The sequence below is a fragment of the Garra rufa genome, chromosome 4 (genome assembly GCF_049309525.1).
Source record: "Garra rufa chromosome 4, GarRuf1.0, whole genome shotgun sequence".
NCBI lineage: Eukaryota > Metazoa > Chordata > Actinopteri > Cypriniformes > Cyprinidae > Garra > Garra rufa.
Genome location: NC_133364.1, coordinates 7,556,194 through 7,576,165, shown reverse-complemented (window position 1 = coordinate 7,576,165; position 19,972 = coordinate 7,556,194). Strand labels below are relative to the sequence as shown.

The 19,972-nt window shown below is 38.5% G+C and overlaps 1 protein-coding gene across 2 annotated transcripts; it reads left to right on the top strand.

Moving 5' to 3' along the window:
- Positions 1–7,608: 7,608 nt before the first annotated feature.
- vegfab (vascular endothelial growth factor Ab) lies at positions 7,609–18,453 on the top strand. Of its 2 annotated transcripts, XM_073838586.1 has the most exons (8): positions 7,609–8,321; positions 9,609–9,651; positions 10,233–10,429; positions 10,706–10,782; positions 11,145–11,177; positions 13,674–13,739; positions 15,970–16,116; positions 16,968–18,453. In XM_073838586.1, the coding sequence occupies exons 1-8, from the start codon at positions 8,154–8,156 to the stop codon at positions 16,987–16,989; spliced, it is 753 nt and encodes a 250-aa protein (XP_073694687.1). In that variant the 5' UTR covers positions 7,609–8,153; the 3' UTR covers positions 16,990–18,453. The 2 variants fall into 2 exon arrangements, with proteins under 2 accessions (XP_073694687.1, XP_073694688.1); XM_073838587.1 differs by lacking the exon at positions 13,674–13,739.
- Positions 18,454–19,972: the final 1,519 nt, after the last annotated feature.

Below are 19,972 nucleotides of genomic sequence, written 5' to 3'. Positions count from 1 at the left end.
CGAAAAACTCATCTCATTTTCTCCTCCAACTTTAAAATTGTCCAATGTTGTTTTACCTTTTATGTAAAGGCCATTTGATTCTCTTCGCACGTTCACTTTGTAAACATTGGCTTGGTACTACGTCACACATGACATTTCCAACCTGATTATGTAATGCGTGAAGTAGTGGACGCAGAACTAGTGCAAGTAAGTAGTTTTATTTTAGAAAATGACGAATAGTTTTGCTAGGTAAGACCCTCTGCAATTTGGACCTTCAACCCACTGGTTCCCATTGAAGTCCATTATATAGAGAAAAATCCTGGAATGTTTTCCTCAAAAACCTTAATTTCTTTTCGACTGAATAAAGAAAGATGTGAACATCTTGGAAGACATAGGGCTGAGTAAATTATCAGGAAATTTTAAATCTGGAGTGAACGTTCTCCAAAACGTTTCCTTTTTTTATCATACACTTTTGGAAAGATATGAGGATGAGTAAACAGTGACAGAAATTTCATTTTTGGTTGAATTTTCCCTTTGCTGTATAAAATGACAGCGACTGGAAAAATGCTGGAATATTAGTGTGACCACGACACATGATGGAGTAACCAGACAGTTTTCCACAGGATAAACTGTCATTGTGGTCAGGATGACAATTTATTTTTTCTTTTTAATTCTTATGAGTAATACTGCTACCGTTTCTTTGGAGCTCATAACCTGTCTAATAATATCTGCTTATCCATCATTCATAGAAAAGACTCTCTTGTTCTCTTTCCTCACGTCTGCATTAGCGTTTATCTGTTACTTTTTCTCCAAGGTACCTTGACCGCAATGTCAGAAGTCAAAGGTCATAGGCGTAACACTGTCGTCCAGTCAAGCACGGAGGAATAAGGATTTTAGGAAGCATCATGTTTAGCTGATCAGTCAGGCATTTGACAGTTCTGCCCAGCCTTGAATCCTTTTTTCAGGAGAGCGATGATGAGGCAGCTATGACCCAAACCACTGAGGGGTTACTAGCTTTACCCTCCAGAAGACAACAGGGTTTGTGTGTTTATCCATGTGGTTTTACCCACCCTTACAGCCCTGATCTGCACCAAAAATGTATTCCAGTTAGTAGAATTTCTGGCATTAAAAAACGATAAACCTTATCGTCTAGGCTTTTTTTCTTATCTCTCTCAATATTTTAGTTCAAATGTTTGTGAACTGGAGAGAAGTTTATTTAAGCCTGTCTGAACAGCACTACAGTTGTAATTGGAGGCATCCGCTTTCAGTAGAGCATTTCAAATGTGCCATGAGTTTTATTGAGTTCAGGTCTGTCCTTGATTTATTTGTTGGAAATGTTGTGTTCCTTGTGCCATGTACAATGGATGACTGCGTGTTTACATAGTGGGTTAACCATGGCCTTCTGCCTACCTGGGAAATGTCCATTACTGGTAAAAGCATTTAATTTAGGAGCGTGTAATCTATACCCAGACACTCTCTCATGCACCAAACCAACCAACTCCAGACTTTGCAGAGAACTGTTAACAATGTAGTCTCTTCCAGAGTAGTTCTTTGGAAATGCTGAGCTTGAGGTACTTGCATAATTTCTCAAAAAGCTTATGAGTTCCCATAAAATACATCACGGCCTTCATGAAGACCTGCCAGTAGACACGTAGTCCCATCCCACACACAGCGAGAGAAGCATATGGACACTTTAAGACTCACATAGAGCCAGAATGAAACATCTGCTGAACGTCACCTCATGGAGTGACAGTGCTCTGAGGTTTGAGTGATTGGTACTCATCTCTTTTGAAGGTATCCAACAGATTGGTTAAAATTGCAGATTGAAAACTTCCTCGTGTAACGCCATCTGTAATGTAAAAGGTCCAATCAAGGCCAGACTGCCGCCCCCCTGCCAGCTTTTTCCAAACAGCTATATCCATAAAGATCCTTTCAAGTGCCATATGGCTTGGTTTTGACATGCTAGGCTGTAGACAGAGCTAAGATATATGTCATATGTTTACACATGATTGGTATTACATACAGTACAGTGCAGGTTTCTGAAATACTCTCTAATATGTTGTCCCCCCGATGCCAATCGCCTGTACTTCAGATCTGTTGCGCTACAGGAACTGCACAGCCGAAAACACTCAGGGGTGATTTATCATTTTTGCACCGGGTGTTTTTCGAAGATAATTTACTGTTAGTTGGTGAATCACAAGGGAATGTTCATTAGTCTTCTATTAATGTCTTAAATATGAGGGGAGTGTGAGTTTTTGCTAGGTTTCCGGGAAAAGAGCTGATGTACTTGCAGTGTAGGGCTCTGCTCTTAAAGGTTGCGTCGGGTCGGGTAGACATGCGCTACACCGCCGCCACGCACTTGCCACAGCTGGAGGGGTCGGGGGTCACTCGCTCTGCCAGCAAAATGGCGGTGATTTATTGGCCATTTAAGTTTAATGATTGAATTCATCTGCTTTGTGTCCCGTCCAAAAATCTGTCAGGGTTTCTCTGGATGTACTGGTCAGTGCAGACAAACACACTGACATGCCGAGGTTCCTCACTGTCAGTCCAGAATACTCCTACAACTGAACCACGGGACTGTTCAATGACAAAACAACCTAACTGTCAAATACAAAGGGTTATTACGAACAAACAAGCTATGCATTTTGTGTTTTAAGTTTAATATTAACACTTGTAATTTTTTCCATTTTCTGGAGAACATGCGAGTGGTGCATGTCCATGCAAAAACCGCCCCCATTATGCTAGAGCGTTGTTAGTGGTTAAAGGAGAAGTTCACTTCTAGAACAAAAAATGACAGATAATGTACTTACCCCCTTGTCACCTAAGATGTCTTTTTTTCTTCAGTCGCAAAGAAATTATGTTTTTTGAAGAAAACATTTTAGGATTTATATACATATAATGAACTTATATGGTCCCCTGAGTTTTAACTTTCAAAATGCAGTTTAAAAACTGCTTCAAACAATCCCAAATGTGGTTGTAAACGATTCCAGCCGAAGGAAGAAGGGTCTTATCTAGCAAAACGATTGGTTATTTTTATGAAAAAAATACAGTTGAAATACTTTTTAACCTCAAATGCTCGTCTTGTCTTGCTCTCCCTGTGTATTCTGGGTTAAGACAGTTAGGGTAAGTCAAAAAACTCCCATTGTATTTTCTAAGGTAAGATCTTTATTTTTTTGCTTTAAATATTTAAATTACAGAGTCTAATCAAAAACTTATCTAACTATATGTAGCTGCTATATGAAAACTGTGATAAACAATTCAAACCGCCCAGGACCATGTGTTGCTAAGTGGTCTGCAGTGCAAAAGTCTCAGTGCAGGTGTTTCACTTGCGTAATTTTCCACAAGGGTTAGATCTAATTGCTTAGAAAATAAAATTTAGCTTGAGAAAATTTGGATATTATATAACAAAACCCTCAAGGAAAACCCCGAAATGATGTCATCTGGAGAAGAATCACAAACATCATGAAAGTAAAAGGTATATTTTAAGTTTAATCTCTTTAGCTGCAGAGAAAACCTGTCCACACTGTCTTCTAATTTGGTTGCACTGACTATTTTAATTTTAGTGTGCACAGAAAAATTGCTTGTAGTTGAGAACAAATCCATACCCTAAGCAGTCTGCTGTTCACATGCACGTAAATAGTGACACGTTAATGAACATATATATGTTTACATTCCTACACTTCTTGTGCAATCAGATGGGGAGAGCAATAATTTCTCTGTAATTTTATAATAAATGCATATTTATTTATACAGTAGTCCACATTTGAAGTGGATCAAAAAAAGTGAAAATCAAAGCTGTCCTAAGACAAGAACAGGTATTGTTTTGGTTTAAGGACAACTTTTGGTTTGGTTAAAAGGTTCAAATGTTGACTGTTTACAGTAATGCTGTATATCACTTATATCTGTTTTTCCCCTTCTTTTTTCCTATTAAATTAATCTTTCTTTTTCTTACAGTCTTAGTTACAAAAGGCAAACATTGATGGATGTCGAATATGGCATCATACCAGTAAGACAATAATGGGTGTGTGAGGATGAACTTTCCTTTGTATCATTCCTAAAAAAGGAAAAGCATACTGTACAGCTTATTTAAATGAAAGTATTTCTAACATATTGTGAAATACAGACAAATCTAAATTAATATAATGATGTCTCTTCCAAAGCCTCAGCTTCCTGCAGGATCAGCGCTGGGTGTGTAAAGATCATGATGTCTTTCAGAGGCCATTGTTTCATACATTGGCATTTTTTAAATCATCCAGATATGATCTATTTGGGATGGCGCTTGCAAGGTGAGTGACTAATTACACTGGGTAACGTCTGGTATGTATTAAAAATGAGGAATGATGCAACCACTTACCCAGGTTTCAACACATTTCTGAATGCTTTATTAAAGTATTTTGGAGCATATGACAGAAAGAGCTGAACTATTTAACCTGAAAAGTTATTTTATTATTAGCCGTTTATTAACATTTGATTTGTTTCAAAGTAAAGCAGACCTGATTTCCTCAGCATCCTCCTACAACCTCCAAAATCGTATCTGAATCTATAACTTCCTCTTGACGGCTGTGAAACATTTTCTGACAGATATGGCAAAAATTTTTCCCCACTTCCCTCTGGATATCTGAGCTGTGCTTTTACTGGAAGCTCAGTTCTGGCGTTTAGGATAGAGTCTAATCTGGGCCTGGCTATGAGCCACTTGATTCCCCTCTGACACAGACCTGTGTGTGTGGTAGGGAGTGGTGTATGCATACAGGACTCGCCCTATACCTGAGTGAGTGATAGTAGAGTGTAAGAGACTCTCTTTGTGAAGCACAGATCAAGAGCTGAACACTATACACAACGAGGAAATTACCTTTGAATAGCATTGCACATTTAATCTCTCTTTTTTAACACTTTAATGCAGGTGTAGAAAATGAATGGGAAACCCAAAGCCACTGAAAAGGTCATTGTTGCGCTCCATTGAATGATAATGGGTCATTTTTGGTCATGTCCCGTCTGTAGGTCAGTGTTTGTCTAATGAAGCTTTCTGGAACAGCAGTAGGAGTGTAAACTTCATTAGTGTTGTCCTTACTGAGTTTGCACTATTTCTGACAGGTGGCAGTGTAGCTCATATCTGTCTGTTGTTTTTCAATTAAAATCTGACGCACGAACTACACTAACAAAAAACAAGCATCTTCTCATTACCTCCTACATCAACACCTCGCTTTTTAACTCATTCTGTGCAGCTCTTTTTGTCTTTACACAACTCTTTCCTGTTTTGTCCTCTTTCTTTCTGAACTTCCTCCACTCTTTCACCTTGCACTCAAGGTTTCCTCTAGCACTCAGACTAAACAGCCCTTACTGAGGTGCGTGTCTCAAATCGTGAGTGTCTGAGTGTGTGCTGAGAGCGAGAGCTGGTGCTTTTCTGCAGCTGCCGAGACTTGCTAATTGGTAACTATCACCAAGATATGCAATCAGGCTGTCTATCTAATGCATTTCACATCATAAATTATCTTAGTAATCTTACTCCCAAGTGGCTTTGGCTGCATGGCCAGTGATATGGGGTCATGTGACATGTTGCCAGATATGTGACCCTGGACCACAAAACCAGTCATAAGTAGCACAGGTATATCTGTAGCAATAGCCAACAATACATTTTATACGTTATGATTATCGTTTTTTCTTTTTAGGCCAAAAGTCATTAAGTTATTAAAAAAAATCATGTTCCATGAAGATATTTAGTAAATTTCCTACTGTAAATATATCAAAGCTTAATTTTGATTAGTAATATGCATTGCTAAGAACTTCAATTGGAAACTTTAAAGGCGATTTTCTCAATATTTAGATTTTTTTTTTTTTTTTGCACCCTTAGATTCCAGATTTTCAAGTAGTTCTATCTCTAGATATTGTCCTACAGCAATCATATATCAATGGAAAGCTTATTTATTCAGCATTCAGACAGTGTATCTCAATTTAAAAAAAAATTGACTCTTATGACTGGTTTTGTGGTCCTGGATCACATATAGGCCTTCAAATAAACATCTTGCTTCAGAAAAACAGGCCTAAACGTGAGTCCAGTTGTTTGATTCTATGGATGTGTGATTTATGGATTAAGGGGCTAGTGCTTGACTTTCATTGATCTTATTTATAGTAATATAAACTTACAAGCAATAAATATTCGAAATGAGCCCAAAAATGGAACCTTATCTATGTCCATATTTATAAGAGACATTTAATAAAAAGCCAAAATTGCTTATATTCAGTGGACATGGCAACACGCACAAGCCCTGTGCGATCCGTGTAGTGACAGGCAGATGGCGCCAATGCAATTTACAGTAAATCAAATGAGTGAGAAACTTTTAAAATTATTATTAAAAGAAGAGAGAGCATATAAGACGTTTTTAGTCTCATAAACCGAGTGCCATCAAGTGAGATGAGAAATAAATTTTGTTCGAAAGCACTTATCTATGAATCTATCCAGAATGAATGCGATTCACAGCTGCCTACGTGTGATAGTGCCACATGCGGAAACTTTACCCTAATGAGCCAAGTCTTGAAAAAACATATCCCTTAATATATTTTATAAAGCGACCAGAAATTAATTTCCTATTTTCCTGAATCGGTGTGTCTATGGAAACGGGATGTCGTCTTGTAAATCCGAACAGTGGTGTTGTGGAGTCCTGCGCCAGCTAGCCGGACTGACCGCGGCTCACATGTCCAGCGCGCGCTAGGAGTGAGTCGGTCCTTTCCTACGCACGTGTGCGCGCGCCCACACACCTGTACGTGGTGATGGACACACACACACACACACACACACACACACACACACACACACACTTCCACATGTGATCACGCCCTCATTACCTAGCAGTCTTTCCGTTTTCCACGCAACCTTGCAGATGACCGAGAAGCCCCCAAAAGGCGTCAGCGCTGCCGTCATGTGATGCGGATGATATTCAAACTGGGATTACGAACATACTGTAGACCGCTACACTTCTGCACGTACAACCCAGCATTACGCAGCGGGCATTACTTATTATGGTTAATTTATATCTATATATTTACATTTTAAAAAATATATAACGATTATGCCCTGTTTCATTCTACCATTATGCAAAAAGGACTGTTGCGCGTACAAATAACAAATATATGAAAAATAATGTACATTCATCCTGTAGAGATATGGCTCACTATTTTAGTGCCGTTTCGTATACATCTACTTACCAATTAAATAAACACTAAATATTTTAATGATATATTTTTAAGTGTAATTAATCTATTTTGAATTTGACTTGAAATGAATTAATTAGAAAATACGCAGAGCTGGTTTTATTTATATAGGCTAGCATCACCATGGACAACAGTCATTATTCAAAAATATCTGACCACTAAATGCCGGGACTGACCAATCAAAATGCAAACTTGCAATAAGAGGACTGTTAGCTCAAGTTACTATACTAGCCATAATACCGGTTTAACATCAAGCACCTAAACAAAACTCTCTCGTTTTAGAGATTCTCTTGAGTGAAGATCCGAATGTTGAACGTCCGAGAAGTCCACGCTGACACCACTCTGGCCACGCCCACCACGGTGTCTCGTCCAATGGCGTGAGTTTCAATCGCCGAACTGACCGACAGCTGAAGCTTAGTTAAAACCGGGGAACGGCGGCGTCCCTGATCATTCATAACGGCAAGAGCGAGACGACAAATCAAACAGGAAGCGGAATTAAAGCAACGTTCATTCGTAGGGACTAGAAGTGCGCTTGGATTTCGCATTCTCCTTTCAGCGCCTTTGTGCTCTCACTGGTCTCACTGTACGCTCCGCTAATAACATACAGTGTCGGCAATACTCCGATCTGTATCAGAGAGTGAGTTTCTGATCCATTCTGCGTCCCATTCCCAAATGAACCCAACGCACTTGGAGACGGGCGGCAGGCTAAGCATGGGATTACTTTTGTGATGTGGATTGTAATAGCCTTGGAAGAAAATTTTGATTTACTTCTCAACAATGTGAGAGGACCTGCGTCCTGGATTCTCATATTTCTGGATATTCTGAAAATAATTGGCAACAGCTGAGAGACGCTAGAACTTACTTGCCGTGGATCTCTCTCTCTCAGGTGTCTGCGTGCGTGTTGTGGGACCAACATGGGATTCTTGTTGCCCCTATAGGTCGGACCCCTTGTGAAGAAGCCTTTACTCATGTCTAACTTGCTTGCCGAGACCTTCACCAATGCGTTTGCTAAAGTCCGCCTATCATCGGATAGGGTTTTGAAAAGATTTATTCGCCTTATAAATTCAATCATGAACTTTGCCGTTCGCGTGCTCCAGCTATTTCTTGTGACGCTTCTGTATTTTTCAGCTGTCAAGGTAAGTTTTAGACGCCTGTGCATGTTTACTGAACGAACTCGATGTATTGGTTGAATTTCAGATACTGTTATTTCGAATGTAATGTGCCTGCGCCACTACATTGGATGTCCTTGTGTTTCCCCTTGCGAGGTCATTGACCATGTTTTGCCAAGCTATTCAAAATCACTTGAACAAGCAAATCGGACCACCCCACACTGAGCCATTTAACTCTGTAGACAGGGTACAACCGTGGGAATTCAACTGAATGCACAATCAGTGTCCAGTCAACTGTTTGGAAGTTTGTTGTCGATTTTGGCGAAGGCACTATCATAGCCACCTTAGTGATATTATTACGCTTTAAAGGCGCAGCTACAGTGTAGCGATTCAGACGGACCGGGTACCAACATATCCGGCCTCTGGAGATCACATTGTAGAGATATCAGTCATTAAAGCCAACTTTCAGAGCATTTTCACCAAACAGAGTCATTCTTAATGACATTTGAAACTTTGTATTCAAGGACTTGCATAAATACAAATAAAACTGATGAGAAGCATTGGAATAATAACATTATTCTCAGCTATTAATAAATAAAAATACATGGAAAACCATATGAAACCCAAGAAAAAGTAAAACCGGTCTGTTAAAGTGAGTAAAAGGCTCAGACAGAAGAAAAAAGCTTCATTGAGAAATGTACATGGTCTCTCCATGGAGCTTTTGCGAAATCTGAAGTCTGTGAGATTTGAAATCTTCAAAGGCAAGTTTTGACAGAAGACTATCAAGGCCAAGTTTAAGTCAAGTCTCAGGTCTTTCAAGGCCAAATCTAACCCTGAAGTAATTTTTTTCAACTAAAAGTTAGTGTTAGAAACCCTGATGCACAACAGTTACTTTCTCTGAAAGCTCAGTTTGTCTTTCAGATTGCTTTCATGATTGAAATGATCTTTAGCCTCTCATTAGAAGTCAATGTCATGTCTCAATTGAACTGCTTACATGTCAGTTTTTTTGCAACTTAGCCTGAGTTAACTTAAGTCTGAGTTTCAGACTGAGTTGCAATGCTTTTCTACATACACAGGCCAAAAAAAGAACAATTCTTGGTGATAGATAACCCTTTTAAGTTTTATGATGAAATTGGGCTCTGAAATGAAATTAGGTAATTTGTTGCATCATCCTAAACCTGTGGTAATGCAGTGGTTAATAACTAGTCAAACCCGTTGGGACTCATTTGATTATCAATTGTGATGAATATGTGCAACTAAACTGTGTTCAAATATCAATTTCTGACTAAAGTGGGTTTTTTTTGTTCATTACAGAGTGCCTACATACCCAGGGAGGGAGGCAGAAGCACATATGACGGTAAGTTGGCAAGTCTCTCAGCACGCAATGGTGTCATCCAAAAACTAGACATGGCCAGGTTCCCCGGGCACAGAGCCCTCTAGTGGATGGGTGAAGGAAAGCTGTGGCTCTAATCAAACTGGCAAGGCATAGTTTGCTAAATTTGTAGTAGTTATTGGAATCTCTCAAGCCAGTGTGGTTTGTAATACTTCTCAACACCCAATCCTCCAAGGGAAAATTTGGAGTACGCATTACCAAACCTCTGATTGCTCAATCTCTGCTAAACCCAAAGAACCAGACTAGATTTTTATTAAAATTATGATTAATTAAACGTTTTTTCTTTCTCAAGCCAAAAATAAGACACTCAACTGTACAGAACATACACGCAGGCTACTTTAACATGGTTTAAAGTTTGCAGAGTGCAACACAAAGAATGTACATGGTTCAAATGGACGCCCCTCTCAGTCACAAATTCCTAGAAGGGCTCCTGATTTCCAAACAGTGTTGACCTCGAAGAAGAGCAAAGACTGTCTTGCACCCAGTGGTGCAACTGTTGGATTACATTTTTGGCAACTGATTCCTCCGTTTTCTTTAACTTGCAGTGGTGCCATTCATGGAGGTGTATAACAAGTCTCTCTGCCGTCCTCGGGAAGTGCTGGTGGAAATTCAGCAGGAATACCCTGATGACATAGAGCATATCTTCATACCGTCCTGTGTGGTTCTCACCCGCTGTGCTGGGTGCTGCAACGATGAGATGATGGAGTGCACCCCTACCGTCACATACAACATTACCTTGGAGGTCAGAGACCCCTAACTTCCAGACTGTTGCTCCCTTTTTCTCTCTATTTTGTTTCCTTCCGCTATCCGTCTGAATCTTGTTAAGTCTCCTTTTTGGAAACCCTACACTCCTCTACTTTGTCTCCCACACTCAAACCCTTTATCTCTCTCTTTTTGGCCAAGCCAACAGGGTTTCTCCTGAATAAGAGTAGCCAATTTTTTTAGCTTTTACTTAACACTAACACTGCCTTTATGACTGCGATGTGCTGTTTTCATGTGTTATTACTTTCTTCTCTAGATTAAAAGAGTGAAACCACTCCGTCATCAGGGTGACTTTTTCATGAGTTTTGCAGAACACAGTGAATGCCAATGTCGGTAAGAAGCCTCATTTGAACACATACATATAAAGTTACCTTTTTTATAGCTTATTATACTGTAATTACTACAGACAAACCCTGTTCTTACCCCAAGAAAACTGTGCCATTTTTAGATTTTATTTTTATTTAGAAATAATTGTTACTCTTGAACAAAAATGAGGACTTTTTACTGAAAGGAAGATTGTCCCCAAAGAAAAACGTTGCTGTATTAATATAACTGAGGGGTGTAAGAGGACATTTGTCCGCTTTTGTACTCTTTCATATCTGTGCAGGTCTTTAATTACGAGTGTGTTTGTTGTGTGCACACAAACAAACATGTTCACTGAGGTAATGTCTCGCTTTTTTTCCCTTTTCTTTCAGGCTGAAAAAAGATGTTCCAGAGAAAAGAGAAAAGTGAGTGCCGTTGTTCTAGTGTGGTGATGTTGAATGTGTGTGCATGCTGCGGCTCTCGCTCTATTTTGTCATCCTTCCCTCCATCATTCATGCATTCATTCTCATTTCCTAATCTCTCTGCCTTTATCTCAATCACCCTTATCTCCAGCTAGGTGTATTCCTTCCTGTTTTCCTTTTTTCCTGTTCCTTTCATCTCATCTCTTTGCTTTTCATGTTACATAAAGCCATAAAATCTGATCGTGAGAGAACAGTGGAACTCTTTATTTTTGTTTTTAAATGGATGAACCAAGCGGACAGGTGATTTAGATCTAAAAAATCATTAGAGGCACAATTGTCAAGCTAAAGCTGCGAAAAAGCTATGACTGGGCGATATATATATATATATATATATATATATATATATATATAGAAGGTATACATAATATTTTTTATAGAGAATATTGTGAATAGGTTTTATGTTTTCTAAAGAAGCTTTTTAGACTAGTTTTGTGTTCTCAAGTTTGAGAACATTAAGATTTTTTTTCCAAAAGTATTTTTCAATGAATCAGTTTAAATCTGATTCAACAATTAGATTGTAATTACTGCAAAATAAATGCATTCAGTGGTTTAATATATTTAATTAAAAAAATATTACTATCTCTTATAATAATACATAAACATTCTTCCGTAATATCCTTTACGTAATGAAAAATAGTGTGGAAAACATGCCTATTTTATAATTATTTTAAAATGTTTTTTTTATGTATATTAAAAAAGGTAATTGTGACTTTTCATCTCACAATTCTGACTTTTTTCTCGCAATTTCAACTTTTTTCAGATATTAATTTGGAATTGCAATATGTAAACTCGCAATTCTGAGAATAAAAGTGTGAATTGTGAGATATAAACTTGCAATTTTGAGACAAATTCAGAATTATGAGATATAAACTCAGCATTGCAAGGAAAAAAGTCAGAATTGATCTGAAAAGTCTGAATTTTGCGGTACAATCTCGCAATTGCGAAAAAAGTTGAGCTTGTTTCTGCCATGAATTAAAAAAAAAAACTATTATTCTCTTGTTATCTTATTGTTCTGACTTGCAATTATAATTATTATAGTATTATAAATTGTTATATGCAGATATAATTTTGTATATCGCCCAGCCCTAGCAAAGGACCAGAACTATTGCTTTTGTTAATGCAGCCGTCTTCAGATGAGCTGAGATAGTCTCTGACCCTTACACCACTATCTGATCTCACTTCCTGTTTGATGTCTTCATGTTATTGCACGCTGGTTACTTATGTCTAAGCCCCTCAGGTGTGTAAAAAGTTGCGTGAACAGGTGTGTGAGTTTTGCCCGCTAGTTCAATGCCCTCGCCCCATATTCATCCATAAGCTCTGCTTTATGATCTAAGGTTCACTGAGGTAAGAGAGGGTTTTGTCATCTCTGAAGTGTCTTTACGTCTGGCGATAAGACAGCGTTTCTTGTTTTGTTTTACGGGGCCACTTCCACTCCTCAGAGATACCGCAGCGGTCAGTCAACCCCCTCTCCAATGACTCCCTCTCGCCTGAGAATGCAGGCCGAAGTGTTTGAAAGTTTGCTGAAGTTGACGCTTTTGCAGAGGGTGTTGATCTTGTGGCTGATGTGTGACGGGTCAGAGATTATCTCTAGGGGGTTAAAACGTTGAAATGCTTTCTGGTTCTGGTAAACAAGTGGCCCTTTGACACAGAGGCTGCTCCTCAGCGTGTTCCTCATAACATGATTGAATCTGACTTCTGAAAACAAGGAATGGAATAGCAGATAACCAGCCTGAATTTTAACTTCATAGTGTTGATGTTTTGTTCAAAGGGCTTCAACTTGACATCTTGCATTTCATTTATTTTCATCACGCATTGAAAAACCCATATTGGTCAATTATAATGCAAATAACCATATACGGATTGCGGCAGATATTGTGAGATGGGGGAAAGTTCACATTCTTGCTGCCTGACGTGTGTGACGTGATATGCCAAGATCCTCAGCTATCTCAAAGATAAATGGACGTGTATGTTGCCAATACTGTGCGTTGATTTGCTGATTGATCATTATAACCAAATAGCTAATTAGAAGTTAATAACATGAGAGTAAAAATCCACCAGTGGATGCTGAGCTTTGGCTCAGATTGAGTTTTTTCGTGTTTCGAACCAGCCAGGAATCCTGAAAACATTACTGAAGCTTTTAAAGATTTAATGCCTTGTTTATTTATTGAAACGTCTTCGTGTGAGAGGATTTAAAGAATTGGCGAATATTCCCCAAAGCCTGGCTGGCTTTAAATTTCTAATTCACGTCTCACGGAGTCTGCTGTTGTGTCAGGCACTTATACAAGAATAAGAAGAGACATGTTTGCTGATGTTTCCATCTGGATCATTTTAGCACCACGTTCACTGCAATCTGACTGTGTTGGATGATCTCTTGCAACAACTCCGATTCAGCTTTTGTTTTTTCGATGTTCTTCTGTGTTTGTCATGTTCCCTTTTCAGAAAACCCCGGAAGGGCAAAGGCCAAAAGCGAAAGAGAAAGAAAAACCGTGAAAAAAAGCGGGATTTGTACGTCACCTCTGCGTTCGCCTCCTCTCACCTGCACCTGAGTGTGGCACTCTTGGTCGTCAAATTAATTTGGGAGGAGATTTTATGCCTCCTTTAATCAGTGCATTCCCGTCAGACGTTAATTGCCATTAATCCATCAGCTCCTCCGCCATTTCATTAAAACTGACCATCCCACGAAACCACATGCCCGATCTCTGCTTTCACAGAGCTTGATTCACTAATGCCGAAGCAAATGCTTTAAAATCATTAACATTAACGAGTTTGGCCAAATTGTTTAGGACTTTTTTGATATAGAGCAACTGCTCACTTTTTCAGTCAGAATTATGTTCCCATTCACTTTCTATTCATTTCGAAAACCCTTCAACCAAACCAAGATGAATCACACGAATACAACTTTTGAATTGAACAGGGAATGTAGTTTGGAAAAATGTGATCTTTTATGAGAAGATGAATTATTCATCCCATGCAGCATTGTGAATGATGTAATCCAAACAATAGCCACAATACACTAGCAAGTCTGACAAGTCATTGAATACAAGCATAAAATAAATGACACAGAGACGATTCATCTTATATGAGATGTTTATAGCAGAATAATCAAATATATACATTGATTGCGGGTATAGAAACTCCTTGGATTTCATCATTAGCAGTGCTTTATGGAAATAGTCGATGGGAGTTCCCGAAATCAACCATGTAAACGTGAATTGCTCTCATTTCCAAGGTTGGTTTCGCCAAAGCAAAAAATGCAAAAAGCACCATCTGCAAAAGCACAATCGCTTAACGGCCTCTGAGCTCATAGGTCTGAGAAAATGAATGGGATTGCTATTTCTGGCACCCTACAGTTGCGCTCTATACGTTTTGCCGCAGGCCCCAATAAATCAAGCTCTGTGATTGGAGGAGGTGGGCAGTGAGGAGGTAGCCGACATACAAACTCACCCGATCCACCCAGCATGGCTTTCATTCGATGGTACTAATCTGTCACAATATTTGTGTTGGAATCACAAACTTATTTGTGCTGCTTCCTGTTTTTGCAATGTTTTTCACAATTGTATTAGGACTTACCATCATCTTACTCACATCGGTTCGGTCCTCTCTGACATTGGAGAAGGATTGTGTGAGATGTTTTTTTAATTCATTGCTGTGAGTTTGGTCTTGTCATGCTGAGTGAGCTCTGCCTCACAGCATTACGAAAGTTAAACAGCCTGTTTACTCTGGTGCTTCTCCCAGTAATTGGGAAATGAAATGTGTTTCAATGAGAATGAAAGAGCGAAGAAATGCGTACATGGGGACAGTCTGCTCCTGTGGGACTGACGCTTTTGAGGTCAGTATTTTTCTGAGGGCTGGGGTTTGGGTTTACATCTAAGAAATGGAATTAGATTTGAGGCAAAGAGCATGAAAGTAGTTGTTTTGCACCACAACTATTCACACTGAATTTTTGACATTCTCCGAGAAGATTGCATTTCAAATTTGGATGCAAAATCGACTTATTGTGGCCAGAATTGTGACTACGTTCCTCTTTCTCTCAATGGGTGAAGTAAAATCTTGTGCATGTTTTTCATGCCAAACGTTTAGACTTTGTACAAAGGTCTTTACACTGTTGTGATTTGAAGTCAAGGCTAAATGTAGAATTCAGACTGCGGCTTTGATAAGCCTGTCCTCAGAGAAATATTGGCTTCAGATAAGGTCAGTAGGCTCAAATAGCTGTCAATCTCCTTCTTGGAGTCCAGCGTTTTGTACTGTACATGTGCCCTGATGACCCTGATCCAAGCAATAAACAGAAACACTGGATTTTCATGCACTGTGCTCTCTCTGACTTTTATTCCAGTATGCTTTTCTGAATCAGTTTATTGTTGTTTTCATTACTTTCTTGCATCAACTGAGCTTGCAGGTGCATGGCCACATCCTGCCTAACTTCAGCTATTCACACTCTACAAAACCCCCTTGGACCCTCAGAAGGGGCAAAACCGTTGTACCAGATGAGGGTGGCTCAAAAAAAACGTACTGCTTGACTCACCGTGTGTGTGTGTGTGTGTGTGTGTGTGTGTGTGTGTGTGTGTGTGTGTGTGTGTGTGTGTGTGTGTGTGTGTGTGTGTGTGTGTGTGTGTGTGTGTGTGTGTGTGTGTGTGTGTATGTTTGAGTGAAAGTGTTTATTAATAATTCTCATGAATATGTGTCAGCTATAATCTCCCCAATCCTTCTCCTTTTCTCTCGTTCTGTCTCTTTTCAGTAGCCAGTGTGAGCCTTGCTGTTCTACATGCTCTGAAAGGAGAAGAAGGTTGTTTGTTCAAGACCCCGAGACGTGTCAGTGCTCCTGTAAACACTCTGAAGCCGACTGCAGGTCTAGACAACTAGAACTCAACGAAAGGACCTGCAGGTGTGTTTGTGCATCTACTTTCTTGTGTATTTACACGTTAGTGCAAGACTGGCCTTCCTGTTTTTGCATTGTCATGTCCCTTGACAAAAGATGTGTTGCACTTTCATTTAAAGCAATAATTCAATCCAAATTCTGGCATCATTTTCCTACCAAAGCTCTATGAGTTTCTTACTTCTGTAGAGCTCAAATATGACCCAGTCTTAAGTAGCACAGGTATATTGGTAGCAATAGCCAAAAATACATTGTATGGATCAAAATTACTAATTTTTCTTTTACTCCAAAAATCATTAGGATAGTAAAGACATTTTGTCAATTTTCTACTGTAAAAATATTAAAACTGATTAAAGATATGCATTGCTAAGACCTTAATTTGGGCAACTTTAAAGGCGATTTTCTCAGTATTTAGATTTTTTTGCACCCTCAGATTCCAGATTTCCAAATTGTATCCATTGTATCTCGGTCTTATCCTATCTTAACAAACCATACATCAGTGGAAAGCTTATTGTGTCATCTTATTGTGTCAGCTTTCATTTGATGTATTAATCTCAATTTCAATTAGTTGACCATTATGACTGGTTTTGTAGTCCAGGGTCACAAATGGAGATATTTAGTAGAATGTTCATGCTGCACTTTTCCATAAAAACTGCTGCTGCTACTTTCTTCTGAATTTAGTCGTTTATGTACAGAAAAGAGTGTTCAAAGGTAAAAATTGAATGAGAAATGTTTGAGTTGTATAAATCTGAAACTATAGAAGATATTTTGAGACAATGAAAATTTGGCAGAAGGTTCAGTCTTCCTGTCTGGCGATGTTACAGAGATTTCATGTGTGATTTTTCCACTTGCTTTCCCAGATGTGACAAACCAAGGAGGTGAACCAAACCGACTTGAGAATGGACTCTGACATGAAGGAATATTTCACAGTAATTCACAGCACTTTGAACTTTCAGCTTTGAACTTTGGTCTCATTTTTCCGTCCCGGAAATATTGAGCGAATGAAGTGAAGGGGTTTGGGGGAGGTGGGGGGTTAACAGTCAATGAAATGTTCTCTCTGTATATTTTCATGATTTTCATGCGTGTGTGTTAAGCGAAGCGACAGACTGAAAGCACAGGATTTGATTTGCTGCTAAAGGGTCTTGGGAAAAGACCTGCGTAAACGTTTCTGATGTCGGCTGGCGTGCGTGAAGTCGTACTCGAAATCACTCAACGAAACACATCACTGGATTTGGGTCTGCTGTGCAGTTTTTCATGTGAATCTGAAGCGCAAACGAAACGTTTGGAGGACTGCAACGATGCGTCAGCGTCCACTACGCGCTGTGGAATCATTCCTCCCAGTACGCGAACACTGAGAACAATGCGTGTGTTTTTAGAGACGGACAAATGACTGGAGTTTTGACGGAAAACTGAACCGATTCTGTCGTCGGAATGTCACACAGCAATGCCATGGAAACCCGCTGGCCGCTGTGGTAAATGTTTGCACCAGAGCTCTGACCTTGACGAGGCAAACCCAAGAGGATTTTGGTCATATTCACTCCTTAAAGGGATATTCATTCTTTGACATGTTTGGAAACCACTTTGCGTAGACGGTGTGATTAGATTCCATGCTTCTTCCACACTACTGGGGATTTAAGATGACGATTTCGTGCTAGGTTTTTCGTTGTCGTTCAGCTAGTCTTGGAATTTTAGTCCAAATCTGTTCCCCTTAAGCAATTCAGTAATTTATGATTTTTTTAGAATATTTTCAGTATTCTGTCTCTTTGTATTTAATTTGACCTATTTATGTGCAGTGTTATGTTAAGATGGATCTTCTCGCCCTTTTTTGTCTGCAAACCTCCACTGCTGTCCGGAGGGGAAAAAAGCTTTCATCCTGTTTTATTTTCCGTAGATGAGCAGAGAAACATTCCTATTACTGATCAGTGAGTTGTGTTGCCAACTGCCTTGACTTTGCCGCCTTGCTGCAGATGTGTGTGTGCCGTGTGATCTCTAACAAACAAACCGTGTAAATGTGATTTTGTGTGCATATGTTTGTGCGCGTGCATGTGAGTACGTTTTGGCGAAACAGTCTTGATGTCAGTGTGACATACGTATTGAATAACAATATAGCAGCCAAATGTAAATATAGGCCAAACCCACATCGCCATTTACTTCTACTATAATAAGATCTAACAAGCTGAAACAGTATGCTCTCAGATGTGGTCTGATTTGATTGGAGTTTTACATTATTTATTTACTCTGTGTAAATATGTTGAATATTAACATCTTTTTGTGTCTGTGTAATGTAGTACAGCATATTTATTTTCAAATTATATTGCCTTTTTTCTATAAAATTTTGTCTGAAAACTCTTGATGTGTGACGATTTCATGAAAACACCTGTTTGTGGGTATTTCCAGGGCAAAAATCTTGATAACATTCATGTTTGTTCTTATCATTTTCGAATATTAGGCTAATATCTTAATTAATACTGCTTGTACATATCTTTACCACCTATTAACTTTAGTTTGTCGAAATGCTTTCCTGCTTACTTAGTAGCATTTGCACTTTTTTTCGGTATTTTTGACAGCACATATGAGCAATTTATTCAGTACATTAACCATGCAGTTTATGCTGTTGTTTACATCTGAATATCACCAATATGGCCACGCATCTGGGTAACTGACCAAATCGTGAGGTAAGTACAAACCCTCTATTTCAATTTTATGGCTGGGTAAAAAAATATCGATTTCTCGATCGATTGAATTCAAGTCTGTTTTCCTTTAACACGGCTCCAATCCTGTAAATCGCAATATGCTTTTTGCTTTATGAATTTTGATATCAAGCAAAGTCTCAGATTTCAAATTATGTTCATTTTATTACAACATTAAGACAACAAATGCCGTTTTGGAACTGTCTATTAAGGAACGAAAGATCGCTGTAGCGCCTCAGTTCAAGAGAAGCGGCTTGTGAACTGATCATCTTCTCCACTTGAACAAGTTCAGCACGAAATAAACCTGAATGAACGACTGAAAGTAAGACTACAATTTACCGAAATCCCTATCCTGTCTCATGTAATCGCTTAATCATTGTTTTAACCGCGGAAAAACGTCAATATAAAAGCTTGTAAACAATATGTCATGTAGCGTCACATTTACCTTAGAAATAAACCATATTCAAGCTGGTTAGTCAGCTAGAAAAGTTAACTCTAGAGAGGAGAATTTGCTAAATATATGCACTATATAACCTATTCATTATATATTTTTTAATCTTCTTCAATATTTGATTTACGTTTGAATAAATACGTCGTGTTTACTACGTTTAAATGTTTATATTTAAAAAACTAGTAACGTTACTATAACTATATTATTATAAAAATTGAGTGTAATTTAAGAGTTTGTATACCCCCAATATTATAATGTAGTACCAGCTGAATCTCAATTAGCCTATATTTTACAGCATTAGTTGATATAGTTTTTTTCCTTGAGAAAATTTGCCATGTACTGTACCTGATATATATCCAAAATAATCAATATTGAATCGAAATGAACAAAATCTGAATCGAATCGCAAGCTTATGAACAGAAATCTAATGAAATTGTGAAATTTGTGTCAATATCCAGCCATATCCGCAATATAGTATTCAGTTTAGGTTCCTTTTGAGGTTATCAGCCCGTTATTTATTACAGATTTCAGAATTTTATAAGTATTTTTGCATAACTCATCCATGAAGCATTATGGCCATTCATGAACATATTTGACCTTATTTCTTGTAGGTAAATGTTTGAAATTTCCTTAGTGGAAAAAATACATTTATTTAATGCTAAGTATACTACAAATATATGCTTAATAAAAATATCTGCAGTTGTGCTTTTGATATACTAAACTG